The sequence below is a fragment of the Prunus avium genome, chromosome 3 (assembly GCF_965620075.1).
Source record: "Prunus avium chromosome 3, drPruAviu1.hap1.1, whole genome shotgun sequence".
Lineage (NCBI taxonomy): Eukaryota > Viridiplantae > Streptophyta > Magnoliopsida > Rosales > Rosaceae > Prunus > Prunus avium.
Window position 1 is genome coordinate 1,638,865 of NC_142286.1, and position 16,207 is coordinate 1,655,071.

Below are 16,207 nucleotides of genomic sequence, written 5' to 3' on the forward strand. Positions count from 1 at the left end.
TTGGTTTTTTTTTTTTTTTTTCCATACACATTTTATCCCTCATTCATTCCTCCCCTTCCTTCTACCTTTTTTTCTCCCTATTTTCTCCCATGCATTTTCTCTATCTTTTACTAAAAATTCGACCCCAAAAAAAAATCTTTTACTAAAAATAAATACTGAAAACCAAATTGAGAGTATTACCAAGGACTCTTAAATGCGTGGAAAGAAAGTTGAACATTTTCTTGCTTCTATATATTGGGAAGAATTCTCAAACTCTCTAAGTAATCCTTGGATTTATATAAGGGTGAGTTGGCATCCGCGAAAATAGGGAAAAAGAGTATCATGAACTGGCCAGTTGCCCCCATGCAGTTCAAGAGAGATTGCACATGTTCCTTCATTTTTTTTAGGCCAGAAACTACACAAAATTTAATTTTTCTGGTGAGAGATTGCATTAGAACAAGACCTTTTCCCTTCTCCAGGCTGGAAACTTCTTAATTAAAGCTTTTTGTTTAGGTTGCAAATGGCTCTGAGAGAGAGAGAGGGAGAGAGAGAGAGAGAGAGAGAGAGAGAGAGAGAGGCAAGGGAACTTCAACAGAAAAAAACCTGATGAATATATAACACTTTCCTTTATAACATAGTCTTCTCAAACTGGTAAAATTCCCACTACATGAAGCCACACCATTACAGAAACTTTCAAACCCTAAGAAAAACAATGGATAAGAAATTTCTAAAATCTATACACAAGGAGAGAAAAAAAAATCACGTCATCTTAAACCATCAAGCTCATCACTGTTTATCACTACAACACCATCACTGCCATCCACCATCAATTTTGACATTGGGAACAAAATATTTTTCAAAAGAGCAATATACCCGAAAACGTTTTCTGGAGCGCAAACAACTAAACGGGTATGACATCATTTTTTGATGAGTCTTCACATCTCAAAACAACCCCCTCAAGGCTAGCCGGAAAAATACAATTGCTCCATTGGCATCCAGTTGTCAAAGGCTCAGGTGGAGGGACAATCATAAGCACATTGTCATTTCTCTGGACAACTCCCATCACACTAACTGTGCTACCTTCCTTGATGTACCTACACAAGGGCATCACTTGCAGTTATGTAAGATGCACTTGGATTAAACCAGTAATACAACTGATTCATGCATTTTCCAAAACCCCCTCAAAAGAAGGGGAAACAGTTTTCATTAAGAATATTTATAAGAACCTAACAATTAAATAAGCAACAGGTTTCTACCCTTCTTTCAATCGCATCGTACGGTCATCACTTGAAAGATTCCTCTCTCCCAACCACCTGACAAAATCTGGAGACATGTCTTTGTTTTCTGGGTTAACATCAATAATGACGGACTCATCAACATAAGGAGTAACTCTTGCGCCATAGCCAGTCTTAACTAATGCTCTCAACCCAGACTGGAAATCAGAGATGTAGAAGTCCACTATGTGCCTCTGTCAAGCAACATAGACAAATTAGTACAGTTCAACATTAAAAATCTTACACCTCAAAAGTTACAGCATGGCATGATACTGCCACATTGGCCCTCCAATTGTTAACTAAGACATTTTATGTGAGAAGGAAATCTTTTTCTTTTTTTAAAGAAAAAGGATTTTAAGAAGAGGCTTCGAAGTCAGGAAATGTAACTAAAGGTCCAGTATCTACATTGCAAAGGCAACCATCCAGTTCACCTACATGCATATCCTTTAAATTTGGTTCTTTTTTTCTCTTTATTTTTGGAAAGAAAAGGTCCCTAACTGTGAGGATAAAATGACTAAAACATATCACAATCCTAATAAAATTACAAGGCCATTAAGCATGAAAAAGAAGTTATGAACACACATTTTAAGCAATAAGTATGAATCTATCATTTTGAAGAGAATGAAGTACAATATGGACCTTCCATCTACACATTGGTCATTGGGCAAGGTGTACATCTATCTTTTTTATTTTATAAAAAGAGTGCAAACCCTTCCTATATTAATACATACCATTATAATAATAACTCAAATTCTTTATTTAAACTATCAAAAACTGCCTAATTATGACTTTAAAAAATGTGAATAACTACAATGTGTTTAGGGGTATCAAGTACTGTATACATCTCAAAAGTTTAAAAAGTTTAGTGTTAACAAAATTATTTTCAAAATCAAAATCCATTTATTTATAATCAGATACTTGTTGCAGAGTATTCAAAAGTTATCCATATCCATATTGGGTATGGTTCTCCAATACAATTATCCATGTTACATAATTTCAAAGGAAATTTGTCACTTCTCATTTACTCACCTCTGATGATCTAAGTCCCCACGTAAATCGACGATGTGTAGGGTTTGCTGGTTTTGAATCCCATCCTCGGTACTCATATAAACTTGTAGATGTGTAAACGCATCTAGGAACTCTCCGGAAGGATGACTCAAGGGGCACATTACCACAGGTAACCACCTTCAAGAATTACAAAAGCATAAAACATCCAAACTTCAGCATACTATTTATGCAGAAAAAGGTAAATGACAACAGGTGATGAACCACTGCACAACAAATACCAGCCAGGCAATGTTCAGAGTAACAACAAATCTATAGATTCTATAGCACTGTTTGAGAGCACATATGAGAAGTTCTCTCTTTTCAAGGTATTTTTCATAGAATATTTTCTAATTCACATATGCTTCTATTCTTATAAAGTTCTGATATGCAAGTGCAGATGTAGCAACCACTAATAAAGTTCTGATATGCAAATGCAGATGCAGCAGCCACTACCTTGTAAGAGAATATGCCCAATGCTAAGCATGATACTCATAGAAAAGTTTTTGCACCCTCGAGTACTCCTTGGTAGTTTTAATTACTATGTTTGAAATTTATTTCAACTTAGGGAAATAACTTGGTAGTTTTAATTACTGTGAAGTTTTGGAGTTGAAGTGTCTACTGATTTTCATTTCAACTTAGGGAAACAGCAAGGTTTTAGCTCGGTTGGGTAAATGTTTGCACTTCACAGCTACTAATTAAATGTTTTGATAGGGGGCATGCCACCACTTTATTATAAAGGATATCCTGGGTTTTTGGCTTTGGTTTATTAGAGTTTGAGTAAAAGGTTATGATTAGTTACAATTTGAAAGTTATGGCTTAATACTGTGAAGTTTTGTTACAAATAAGCTCAACCTTCCTTTTTGATGCATGGATTCTGACTGAGATACAACATTATTCTTTATCATCTTCAGACTAGGTACTTCAATAAAAGACTTTCCATTTGACACCAACTCTGAACCCTAAATATTCCACTTTAGGGATAGAAACTGAATGTTTTATTTCTTGGCTGTCCTGCATGACATATGCATAAACATACATATAAACATGTAAAAAGTACAAAGATGTTTTATTTTTATTTATAAAAAAAACTCTCAATTTACATGATATCTTCAGATTAACGTGCAGAAATATATTTTAAATAGAAGCATCCAAATGTCAAAGTAGAAAGACTTTTCAAAATGTCAAGGTTTCTTTGCACAGTTTTCACTATGCCACTTTAAAATTTTAAATAAAGTCCAACCTGTTCGTGCACTTTGTCATTTCACACTTTTATGCATACATATTAACTCCTCTCATCTATTCTTCCTTTGCTCACACCATTTCAGTTCTCAGTAAAAGATTTCATGTTTTTGTTCAAAGTAGTGGGGAAACACAGATAGGCAACTACTGTGACGTGAAACTTACCAACATGAATTAAAGGTAAACAGAAGTAAATCTTCTAAACGAAGTTTTAAGTAAGGTGGAACGGACACAAGCACAAAGTGAAAAACAACTACTTGGTGATGTTATTTGAGATCCAAGGCGGGGAAGAAACGCGCAAACTAAAAGTAGAATTTCTATAGTCATAAATATCAATAGGCAGATAAACCAACAAGAGGATGTATAACTATAAGATATTATATCAGCATTGGCTATGTTACATACCCCAGAGACTTTCACATATTGCCCATTTTTAGCAGTTCTGAGCTCAGCATCAGGATAACGAGAAATGAAATTTACGATAGCATTTCTTCCCCAACAAGTATTCCATGTGAACAAAGCAGCAACTGCAGCAAAAAGAATTCCCACAACAGCAAGGAGTATGGCATTGTGGACCGCTCCAAGAATAAAACCACCAGCTATGAACCCCATCACAAATATCAGTATCACAGACCACAATATTGTCTTTGGGAAGTTCTTTCTGAAAGAATAATCATCTTGGCCAAGAGTGGTCACTGCTGGATTGTGAGCAACAGAGGAACTTTGTAATTTCATTGATCCCATAGACTCTAAAGGTCCAGAGACCTTTCTAGGGGCCCCAGAGGAATTTAGTGGACCTGAAGATATGGGTCCAGATGTGATAAGACCTGTTGTGGGAAGAACTGGTGGAATATGGCCAGAGTTTTGACGTGTCACTCCACCAGATTGAGGACCAGAAGACTTCTTCAATGGTTCCCCATGCTTATTGAGTGGCCCAGAATTAGTCTTCTTTACTGAAGCAGAACCAGTCATGCCTCCAGAAGATACAGGACCTGATGTCGTATAGTTAGCTCGAGCTGCAGCAGTAGGCATAATGGGACCTGAATGAGAAGCAGCACCTCCAAATGATCCAGTCCTTGAAGGAGCACTGGTCAGTTGTCCGGACTTCCTAGACTTGGACCCATCCATAGGGATATCAAACATTTTCCCCAGCTCTCCCGACTTCTTGATATCACCACCAGTATAGGGCATGGCCGTTGAGCCCATCGTAGGTGCTCTTTCTTTTGGCTGCTCAGGCCTGCCTGATACGTAGAGACCATTGCTGAGCTGATGAGATGGGAATCTGGAACCCATCAAGCTTCTTTGAGGGGCACAGGACAAAGCACAAGATGGTTACCTAACGGACGCTCAAAGTCCTACTGAGAGAGAGAAAGAGAGACAATCAGGTATAAAAAATGATATAACCAATCAACCACACCAGAATACAGCAAAGGAACAGTAAGCACGTGATATTATCTCAACTTTCAAACTGAAGTACAACAATTGGAAATTTCGAAGATACAATAGTGATTTAGATTGGACATGTTCTCAGAGATCAAGTCTTGAGAGCAAGCTTTTGTTTTGTGGTGGTGGCACAAGCATCTCTAATACTCGGAGGTTAATTTATGATGCTAAGTCCTGATCTTCAATTTTTGGCAACCTAAGAAACTAGGCAAAAATACTTAAACTACAACAGAATTGCAAGTAAAACAAATCATCTCCTGATTACTAACGTTACAGTCTGAAATCTATCATTCATAGAACAAATTTTCATTGATGAAAGATCTGAAGCAAGAAGAAGGGATTGTAGGACTTCTGGCTACTTCTGGATCTCAGAAAAATTGATAGGCAGGAGAACAAAGCTCTCAAGAATATCTTAAATGGCTCTGTCCCTTGAGCTTCTCTTTTTTATCATATAAGAACTGACAAAACCCAACATTCAAAAGTTGCTTCTTTCCACATTTTCTCATCAACCAACCAGAGTACAAAAAGGAAGTAAATTGATGATCGATATTCAACAAAACAAGAAAGACAGCACAATCCTCCACATTTAGCAAAGTACAAACAAAACCATGTCATTCTCAAATTAAAAATGAAATAAAATAAAATAAAAGACGCAGCTTCACAAGCCAAATCAGAGAAACAAAGCATACCCAGATCACCATTTTGAACTATAACCATGGAAATGTGGAAGATCTACACAAATGAAGAAAAGTTTCATCTGGGTTCAGAGCAGATTGGTGGCAATGCGGGAAGGGGCATAATGGGAATAAAAATGCGGTAAGAGTAAGAGTAATACCTGAGGAGGAAGAAGAAGAAAAAGATTTAGTTGCTGAAATGGATCAAACACAGTGGTTGAAGTGGTAATAATAGCAGTAATGATTCTGCTGGTGAGAGTGAGATCCCATCTCTATAGCAGTCACAATCTCTCTCTCTCTCTGAAATGCTTTGTTTCTTTCTCTCTCTAAAAAAAGTCTCTCTCTTTCTCACTCTTCAAAGAGCCGCAACAACTGGTAGGTTGTCTCATCCGGCAAAAACCACCAAACTCAGTAAATGACTTTGGATAAACAAAATATTATTTCAATATTACCTGAAAAGTCACCTTCCACCTTCCACCCCCTCTCTCCTCTCTTGTATTTCTCTATGTTTTTTCCATTTTGTTTGGGGTTATTTTTTATTTTTTATTTTTTATAGATTTTTATTTCCCTAATTTATATTCAAGCTTTTCTATGTAAGAGCCAGGAGTCAATTAATTAATATCTTGAGGCCTCTAATATCCCTAATATCATGATCTCTAAGAATTCCTTTTTGAGATAAGAACCTACCATCCTTCAGAAATACAGTTGTCTTTATTTATTAAACTTTATAATCATTATAGAGAAATAGCGTAAGCTCAAATCCTACGACTCATCAGAAATTAAAAATCAATGCTCATTGTTTTTTTTTTAAAAGCTAGTATTGAGAATTTCTCAAGTCTATTACAATATAGTGAATATATATACTGAGGGATTCTAAACACGTTGGAAGCACTTTGTGATCAGGGGCAAGCCGAATCCCGATCGGGGATTAATCCCACCATTTGAGTATGGAGACACCTCGTGGTATTTACAAAAGAATATATATATATACCAAAATACTAAACACCCCCAAATTTTCTTTTCCAACTAATACAGAACTTGATATGCGGCTTGCATTATATTGCATTGAAAAATAACCATGTTGTAGAACCCGTCATGACGGTGCGATATTCACTGAAAAAATAAGGTTGGGATAAAAAAATTGAGAAGTGTAGCATTTTTCATTAGCTTAGCTGTATAACATTCCACAGTTTGAGTGATTTCCTTGACTAATACACCTTACAAGAGATGGAATTTACTAATTAGTTAGAAGTTCCATGAAGTGTCTTTCTTTTCTTCTTTATTATTATTTTTAAAACTTTTTTCAGCTCCCATGGAGGTGGAGCTGAAAATTGAAACTTACCTGATACCATGTATGCAGTTGGTCCGTGATTGGTAAATACTGTAAAATGGCATGCATCATCAAAAAAATAGCCACACACAAAACAAAAAAAAAAAACACGAGTTGGGTTAGGCAGTGTGTGTGGGGTATGAGATTGTAGAAGGTGAGAACTAAAAGAGTTGGTTTACAAGTCAATTTTTTTGTTTTAGAAAAATTATGAACTCTAGATCATCATCATCATTATTAGAATGACAGTTTCACTTCACCATAATAAAATTAAAACCCTTCATTCTCAATTTTCTTTATTTTTGACAAAAAAAAAAAGTTTCTTGTTCAACTTCACACGTCTCCAAAAATATTCAACATTGTAATTTTCAAATTAATGGCCTCTTGACCATTTTTAGGCCAATGGTGTTATAACACCACCAAATGTCATTTGACTGATCCCATTTTTTTAATCATTTTTTTTATGTGGTACTAAGAAATTTTTTATGGTTTATTTTTATTTTTTTGGAGAATGGTCTCTTGACTTAATGAAATGGGTAAATGTTAAAAATATCTTACTTGAAAGAGATTTAATTGTTTTAAATTCAATAAAATTTTAATTACACTGGTGTAATTGATTCTCATCCACTGTGCATGGGGTGCAATATCTCCATCAGTTTGCAAATAAATTATAACATTCTCATTCAACTTTCAAAAAGTTGATCCACCATGCATAATAAAAATACTTATTCAAAGTATTATAATGTGCTCTACCCTCCTCTCTCTCTCTATAGCATGATGCATCTGGCAAACAATGAGATCACTAGATATTTTGAAGAGGGTGATGGCTAATCTATATGGACTCTTTATGCTAAATTGTTTCAAAAGTATTAAAAAATGAGAAAAGGAAAACTCAAATCCCACCACAATAAGTAAATTATTCAGATTCGTCCAAAAGGGTTGATAACCAACTGTTGGAAGATCATATTCTTCTTCTTTTTTAGAGATAAAGGTAGATTCAACTACGTATTGTTGCTTATGCATCCCAAAGTGATTGGTGACCATGGTGTCATTATATTTCCTTGTTTTTGTTTTCAATAATTTCCAGAGATAATTATCTAGGTTTTGATGTTTTCTTTCCTTCACATTCACGACAAGGGTTCGATTTCACGGACGCTTACACAAACGTCTAAGCGGGAAAATGAGAGAAGAATCAAGAACACCGGTAATTACAGTTTAACCAACAAGTTATTTCAACATCTCAGATGCTACTTGATTGGTCCACCGCATAATTAATCCTAGACCCGCATATCTGAATCTGTTAATACTGGGATACCACTTTGCAGTGACAGCCTAACAGCTAAAATTGAAACAATCCACCTCCTTTACAAAATTTGGCACACAATATTCCATTTACCAATAAATTGTATTTGAGAGGCGGCCCTTCTCCAATCATGTCATATCAACAAGTTTGATGCGTGAAAGCTAAGGGATCAGACCAATCCAGACAGATTAAGAAGTGTTCAATTTGTATGCAGCAATTGGAGTTCAGCTGCAAAGTAAACGTCAATGCTTGAAAATGGGATAACAGAATATTATAAACACATTATTTTATTTCTAATTGCATAAAATTAGTCCTCCGCAGAGCTGGATTACATGATGGAACAAGAATTTCTGGAGAGAGAGAGAGAGAGAGAGACATCCAACCAACACAAACATATAACCACAGACAGATTTAGAGCTTTATATTTTCATAAATATTATTGCACAAACCGGTGTTTCAGTCACTCCAATATACTTAAAGGGGCCTTCGTTCCAGATGGCTTCCAAAAGGTAAAAAGTAAAAAACTGCTGAGAATCATTTTGGGGTATTTGCTAGTAAAAGAAAAGAAGAATGAGATTGACAAGGTAAATATTTCCACATAATCACCACAAACTAGGTTAGCCTTCCTATCACTCAGTAATGTAATATTGCTGCTGATGGCTGAGGCTGTTGTCTTCTGGGGTGATTGCCTTGTCTATCGGTCTAAATTTGCTCTTCTTAACCCTTTTGGTTGGTCTGCAGTGATGCCTGGTCATTTTATAGTGAGGGCCTTAACGCCCTTAAATGAGGGCCTATCTCTTAATTATTGGATCAAACTAACTAATTTGATCCAACGGCTAAGAGATAGGGCCTCATCTAAGGCCCTCACTATATAGAATTCTATCAGTGATGCCTCCCTGGTTCTAGGGTGGCCTAGTGATTTTGGTTTCGTTTTGTTACTGTGATTGTTTGTCTACATTTACCCTGCTTCAGCTGTTCATTGCCAATCATCGGGCTTGGTTTTTATTAAGCCTGCTTTTGTTTGTTGGGGTTCTGCATTTTTATTCCGGTTTGGCCTTGCCTTTTTGCAGCTGTTTTTCAAGTGTTCAACTGGGTCCCAATTTGATTAATTTCATTATTTTCCTATTAAAGTTGTTTCTTAATCATTAGGCTTACAACAGAGGTTGCCTTCTCAAAGAAGTAATATATAGGGCAATACACTCACCTAAAGACCTAAAAATGAGGTCATTTGAACAATTGTTTAATAAAAGTCCTTGAATTAATCTAAGGGTGCATGTTGTTAGTACTTTAAATTCTCACGCATACTCCTTGTTTTACTCAAACAACTCTTTAACAATTCTAACCTAAGGAATAATAATAATAAGGCTTATTATCACAAAAGGTCCCTAAGGTTTACGAAACTATCAGATTTCATCCTTAATGTTTTTTTGTGTCATTAGTGGTCCTCAAGGTTAGTATGTATGATCACAAATGGTCCCTGCCGTTAGATTCCGTCAAAAACTCCGTTAGTTTGCTGATGTGGCATATATATATATCACAAAACATCCCTGAGATTTACACACCTATCACAAATGGTCCCTGCAAATTTTTTAAATTTTTTAAATTTAAAATTCATAAAATTTTGGTTTTATTTTTTAAATTTTATGAATTTTAAATTATTTTAAAATATATATTGTATTTTAAATACACATGACACTATATTATTTTAGATGTGGGCTCCACATAGATGCCACATCAACAAACTAATGGAGTTTTTAAAAAATAATTTAAAATTCATAAAATTTAAAAATGAAAAAAACCAAGGGTTTAGGGATTATAAATGGTCCTTAAGGTTAAAATCCTTATATAAATGATTTTTTCATTTTTAAATTTTATAAATTTTAAATTATTTTAAAAAAACTTCATTAGTTTGTTGGTGTGGCATATATGTGGAGCCCACATCTTCAAAAATATAGTGTCATATGTGTTTAAAATACAATATATATTTTTAAATAATATAAAAAAGAAAACCAAAATTCATAAAATTTTAAATTAAAAAATTAAAAAATTTCGCAAGGACCATTTGTGATAGATGTGTAAACCTTAGGGATGTTTTGTGATATGTATATATGCCACGTCAGCAAACTAACAGAGTTTTTGACAAAACCTAACGGCAAGGACCATTTGTGATTATACATACTAACCTTGAGGACCACGAGTGACACAAAAAAACATTAAGGATGCAATCTGATAGTTTCGTAAACCTTAGGGACCTTTTGTGATAATAAGCCTAATAATAATAAATAAAAAATTAGGGATACACGTTCATCCCTGTCTTCCTCCTCTCCATCCATCTTTCTCCCCCTCCTTCCCTTTCGCCATCGCTCTTTCCCAGTCTCCATGAACAAAGATAGAAAAATAAAGCATATTATTCTTGTTGGACCAAGGCTTATCATTGTGACCTTGATAGAGTCATAAGAAACCTCTCGACCAAAAAATCCATTCGACCAAGGCGTATCAAGACAACATCCATTCAACTCCAAGGCCTCGTTTGGTTCATGAAAAGGAAACTTGGGATGGGAAATCAATTGCTTTCCCATTTTTGGTAAGTCATACATGGGAAATCGTTGCCTTGGACATGGGAAAGTAGGGGGGGGAAGTGAAGCCATCCTCCCTCCTTAGGTTTTACTTTCCCTTCTCATGGGAAAGTAAGGCTAGCATTAAATACACATTTTTTTGACTAATTTGTCCTTACTAATAATTTATAATTATAGTTTTATCCAACAACTATTGGTATTCCTTTTTTATTTTTTAATTCATAACATATTTTTAATAGGGGTAAAATTGGGAAACTAAACAAAATTAGTTTTTCATTCCTACTCAAACCAAACATGGGAAATGAAATAAAGTAATATTTACGGGTTACTTTCCCATCAAATCCATTCTGTGAACCAAACGGGGCCTTAAAGAAAAAAAGAAACCTCTCGACTCCATGTGACTTTGTGTAGGGAATTCACAATTTAAATTTCCACCATGTATTTGCATAGGAAAACCCCATAAATAAAAATAACTAAGAATCAAGATATGCTTATGTAATTTTTTTAAAAAACAGATAAGCTTATTCTCTTCACCCTAATAAAAACAATTCTTCTGATATTTATTTCTTGTGTGTGTTTTTCAGTTGGCAATGGGAATTGAATATCCTCTGTTCATGGATGAAAGAGCGATGATGAAAGAGGGGAGGGGGAGGAGTCACCACTTTGGCCAACACTTTACCCCTTACGGGCCGACCCGGTGTGAATGGGGATCAGTCTGGGTTGTGGTTAAGGCTTAAAGGTGCCACCCATAGTTGGGGCCCATCTAGGATCACCTCATGGTTCATACCAAAAAAAAAAAAAAAGGGGAGGGGGAAAAAGACGGCTAGGGAGGAAGAGGAGGGATGAAAGTGCATCTCTAATTTTTTTTAATTTTTTTTTTGTGGGTTAGAACGGTTAAAAAATAGTTGTTTGGGTAAAACAAGGGGATATGATGACGGTTTAAATTACTAACAACATGTGCCATTAGATTAATCCAAGGGCTTTTATTAAGTAAATGCTCACATGACCTCATTTTTAGGTCCTTCGGTGAGCAGGACAGATATACAGGGTACCCTAATATATATTTGAGAAACAATAGAGGGCAAATGACTCGGAATGAATTAGAAAGAAGATTTTCTTATATATATATTTTTTTGGTATGCCAAATTAAATGAGTTGTTTCCAATATAATAAATTTTTTTAGTACTCCTTCAATGCTTTCTTACATCCAAAAATGAAGCTAGTCACAGTCAAAAGGGTAGATGTTGTTCGTTCATTCACTCAAAAACTGCAGGGTAGATAGAATTCCCCACAAAAAGCAAATAGCATCAGCAATCAAGTAACTCAACCTGACCAAAGATTCAAACTTTGGGCCACATTCTCAGTTAGAACTTAGAAGGTTGTGGTACAATTCATATCATGCTTCTGCACTCAAACATGAACTTATCTATCTGATTATTGATGCAGAAAACCCAACGAACAAACATGGTATTAAGTACAAAACGGATAGCTTTCACGAATTTTAATGAGACTATCTACGAAAACGGAGGTGGTGAAGAAAAGAAGGTTTATGCAATGGAATATAATATATCTCACCCAAAGCAAATCTTCTGCATGAATATAGATAGATGATAACTTGAACACACAAACTATCATAGAGGAACCCTTCAAACATACATTTGACACAACACAGAGAAATGTAATCAACTCTTTGAAAGAAATCTCCATTTCTGGAAAAGAATAATCAAAATAGATGTCCCACATACACCATTTTCTTCATCAACATGTGCATCTGCATAACTGGTATAAGAAGATGCATATCCGCATTGTTCAGAAGCACGTAATACCAAGTAAAACAGCAAACTAAAATATCAAATTTCTTAGTCATCTAATGGCTCCTTCAGAAACCTGTGCTTTGTCAATGGAAATTTGAATCTCTATAGGGTCGTCTGAAGATAACATAGATTCCCTAACAAAGGCTTCTTGATGTCAGTACCTAAAGCTATAACACATCAATTCTTTCCATTTAAAATTGTCCAAAATCAATGTGAAATAACACGAACACAAGTAGCATGGAAATGATATCTCTTCTGCAAAACACTGTAAAGCCACGAGCATATTCTGGTGGAAGCTGGTTATTCACCACTTCCAATTAGAAAACGTCCTGCCAGCAGTAGGTTCCACGTTGGACTTAATCACAGATTAATAACAAGATGTGACCTAATAAACCAACTGGGCCGCTCAAATCTATCTGTGACTAAAGTATGGTTTCACCCTTCTTCATTTTCTTTTTTCAACCATGGAAAAAATGATAAATTGTTGTCACAGATTTTATTGCTTTATCAAAATTTATCACCATTCTAGAATGTAAACAACAAAGTGCTAAGCTTTGTAATTTCTTTCCTATCCCAAGTTTCGTAATCACGTATCCAGAGTTTCCCAACAACTTTGCATATCACTAACAAGATTACATGCAAAATTCTGACAAATCAACAATGCTTAGCACCACAATACTGCAACAACAGATATGAAACGAAAATTGAAAATCTCATCCATAAAATATGTCAAAATTTATATATTCATACTGAATTTAAACTTATCACAGTGTTATAACCGAAACGCATTATGAATAATCCACAAAAAATATGAACTTAAGCTAAACAACCGAAAACTTCACTTACCCAATTGCTTCCCAACCCAAACCCGCCAATTTTTCTTGCTCAATCAATACATTCCTCTACTGTTGTTGAGAATCGACCCCAGCGTGCCCAAAACTGCGAAAGCCAAGAGCGGACTAACATCCAAGGTATCGAAAATCGGCGGGATTATGTTGCGAAAGAGATTCAAATAGGGATCACAGAGGTCCCGAATCGCCGAAAGGGGTTGGCGGTCCCAAGGAATATTGGGGAACCAACTGAGCAAAACCCTAACCATCAAAACCCCACTGTAGATATCGAGCCATTTGGAGAGTCCGGCGGCGACCACCGTCAACGGCGTGTTCAAGTAGCCGCTCGGGCGGTCTCCGAGCGCCGCGAAGAAGAGGGTTCCGGTGGCGGAACCGATGGAGGGTCCGAATTGGGATCCGAATTTCAATAGTGATATTGAGAGGTTGCGGACGACGGCTAGGGTTAGGGCGAAGAGGGTGGTGAGTGTCCGAGTAGGGAGATGGGCTAGGAGTGGTGGGTACTGAGATGGGATTTGGGTATTTAGGGTTTTGGGGTTTGTGGTGAGAGAGGTGCAGAGGGGTCTGAGGGAGAATTTGGGAATTTTGTTGGGGTTAAGGTTAGGGTTGGGGCTGAATTTGAGAGTGGGGGTGCAGAAAGGTTTGAGCTTGGGTTTGGGTCTGATTGGGTTTGAGGTTTGGAAGAGGATAGCATGAGAAGCCATGACTGAAGCCATGGTTGCTTTGGAGCTTTCTGTTCTGATGAAGGCAGCGAAGTGCCCAATTATACTACCGACTTGTCTTGCGTACAATGCCCTGTTCTGTTTTAGACTGTAGAGATAAGTGAAAACTAACGGCATATAAAATAGGGACCCTATAAAATAATAATAACAATTATTTTTTGTCTTCGGTATTTTATTTTTTATTTTTTGAAATACAGATATATGTCTTGTTTAGCTAAATTCTATACATACGACTATATTATTTAAGAAAAATGCTAGCGTATGTCGCATTCAAATAAATAAGAGCTTTTTCAGAGTTATTCCAGCAAGTTATATGTATCTCATATTATTGTAATGCAAAAACTAATGTTAATCGTGCATGAATCGATGCTTAACAACGAAAACAATATCATTTGTGTAAAAATGTAAAAAGTACGTAAACTTCAATACGATTAACGCTAGCACTTTTCTTATCGTAAAAAATTGAAACTGTTTGGCCATTGTAACAAATTGAAAATGAATTGGTTAATCATTTACTTCTTTATTAAAAAATTTAATTATTTTCCGAATCCGAACAAAACACCTTTGATCTCGATCTTTTGTGAACATCCTAATTGCTTTTATTTTTGTTGTCTTGCCCTTAATTTAAATAGAGTTAAAAGGATTTCCTTTTTCTTTTGAGCTAAACTCCAGAAATTAAAAGAGCAAAAACGAGGCATATATAATAAGACAAAGAATTTTCGCAAAGGCTGACCGACTCTTTTGAGTCTGACGTATGGGCCGACGAGGCAAACAAGCCACCTGCCAGCGCCACGTCTTGAGGCTTCACTGCTTTAGCAATCAGCATCTAGACACGTGTCAACAAACTGTGACACAATCATGAAAGCTCACACCATCATATATAGAGAGATTTTTATATGATCCCAGTGCATCACTTAATCTCATCATCCATTGCAGCTTTCAGCAATGGAGTTGAAACTCAGAAGAAAAAACAATTGCTCATCTGCAGTTTTGCTGATTCTCTGCACTATATTGTTATTGGTCACTACTAGCTTTGGTTCTGCAGATGAAGGAGAGCAGCAGTATAAGGTGGAGGAAAGCAGAAACGATGATGCACCAGAAAAACCATCTTTGTGGAAGATGACCAGAAATGCTTTTCCTCCGTACAAATCTTACCTGGAGAAGGCCAAAGCGCTTTTGAACCAAGGGCAAGCCTACATCTTCCCTCCCAGTTTAGAGTATGTTTTTTTATATAAATATTTTCTTTAGTAATTATTTTGTTTTTGAGGAAGTTAATTAACTATGTGATTATTATTGATTTGGTGTTAGTTTTAAGGGGAGTGGTAATAATATTTATGATGGAGAGGAGGCTGGGAGCAGAGGAGGAGGAGGAGCTGGAGAGAAGGTGAGAGAGGTTGTGGGGAATAGTTTCGGGAAGAGCAAAGAGACGGTTGATTCCTCGGCTAAATCAGCAGCCAAATTAGTTGGGGAAACAGTGCAGAAGACGAAGGAGAAAGTGAAGAGGAGCTTTTCTGACAGAGAAAGTAGAGAACCTCAATATGAGCTCTAGGCTCCTCTGTTTGAGTAACAGAGCATATATTAAGTTTTTGGGTTTTCTTGTAGCATGGATATGCTGGTAATTAAGTTCAAATTTTTGTAGTGAGTGCAGAGCTTGATATAAATACAAAAAATAAAATAAAAGAAAAAAGGATTGGATCAATATGAATTTCGTTTGTTCTCTTTTCATATGGGTTTTACTCCTCTATTTGTATAATAGTGATCCATTGATAAGTAAGAGCATTTCCACCATGGCTGAAAATACCTCTACACCAATGAATTCTAGCCAGCCCATCAAGATTGGGAGCCCGAAGGCACGTTAATGAAGAATTTTTTTATAAAAAAATCGAAAACATTTCTAAAGAAATTTTTTTATGCATACATAGTAATTTTTTATTTATTAATCTCATACATATGAGGTCACG

General features: G+C 35.9%; 3 protein-coding genes across 7 annotated transcripts; 1 reads left to right on the top strand and 2 right to left on the bottom strand.

The window, feature by feature from the left end:
- Window positions 1-566: 566 nt before the first annotated feature.
- Window positions 567-6,047, bottom strand: LOC110752366 (protein SHOU4-like). 2 transcript variants are annotated; one of them, XM_088250756.1, is made up of 6 exons: window positions 5,818-6,047; window positions 5,672-5,714; window positions 3,945-4,897; window positions 2,283-2,438; window positions 1,236-1,447; window positions 567-1,073 (listed from the first exon to the last, which is right to left on the bottom strand). In XM_088250756.1, the coding sequence occupies exons 3-6, from the start codon at window positions 4,830-4,832 to the stop codon at window positions 881-883; spliced, it is 1,449 nt and encodes a 482-aa protein (XP_088106882.1). In that variant the 5' UTR covers window positions 4,833-4,897; window positions 5,672-5,714; window positions 5,818-6,047; the 3' UTR covers window positions 567-880. The 2 variants fall into 2 exon arrangements, with proteins under 2 accessions (XP_088106882.1, XP_021808694.1); XM_021953002.2 differs by lacking the exon at window positions 5,672-5,714.
- Window positions 6,048-12,541: 6,494 nt separating this feature from the next.
- On the bottom strand, window positions 12,542-14,339 carry LOC110752377 (ylmG homolog protein 1-2, chloroplastic). 4 transcript variants are annotated; one of them, XM_088249812.1, is made up of 2 exons: window positions 13,523-14,339; window positions 12,542-12,641 (listed from the first exon to the last, which is right to left on the bottom strand). In XM_088249812.1, the coding sequence occupies exon 1, from the start codon at window positions 14,238-14,240 to the stop codon at window positions 13,566-13,568; it is 675 nt and encodes a 224-aa protein (XP_088105938.1). In that variant the 5' UTR covers window positions 14,241-14,339; the 3' UTR covers window positions 12,542-12,641; window positions 13,523-13,565. The 4 variants fall into 4 exon arrangements, with proteins under 4 accessions (XP_088105938.1, XP_088105940.1, XP_088105937.1 ...); XM_088249814.1 differs by having other exon boundaries at window positions 12,542-12,810; XM_088249811.1 differs by having other exon boundaries at window positions 12,542-12,837.
- Window positions 14,340-15,154: 815 nt separating this feature from the next.
- Window positions 15,155-16,002, top strand: LOC110752383 (uncharacterized). The gene is made up of 2 exons (XM_021953022.2): window positions 15,155-15,463; window positions 15,555-16,002. The coding sequence occupies exons 1-2, from the start codon at window positions 15,192-15,194 to the stop codon at window positions 15,793-15,795; spliced, it is 513 nt and encodes a 170-aa protein (XP_021808714.1). The 5' UTR covers window positions 15,155-15,191; the 3' UTR covers window positions 15,796-16,002.
- The last annotated feature ends 205 nt before the right edge of the window (window positions 16,003-16,207 follow it).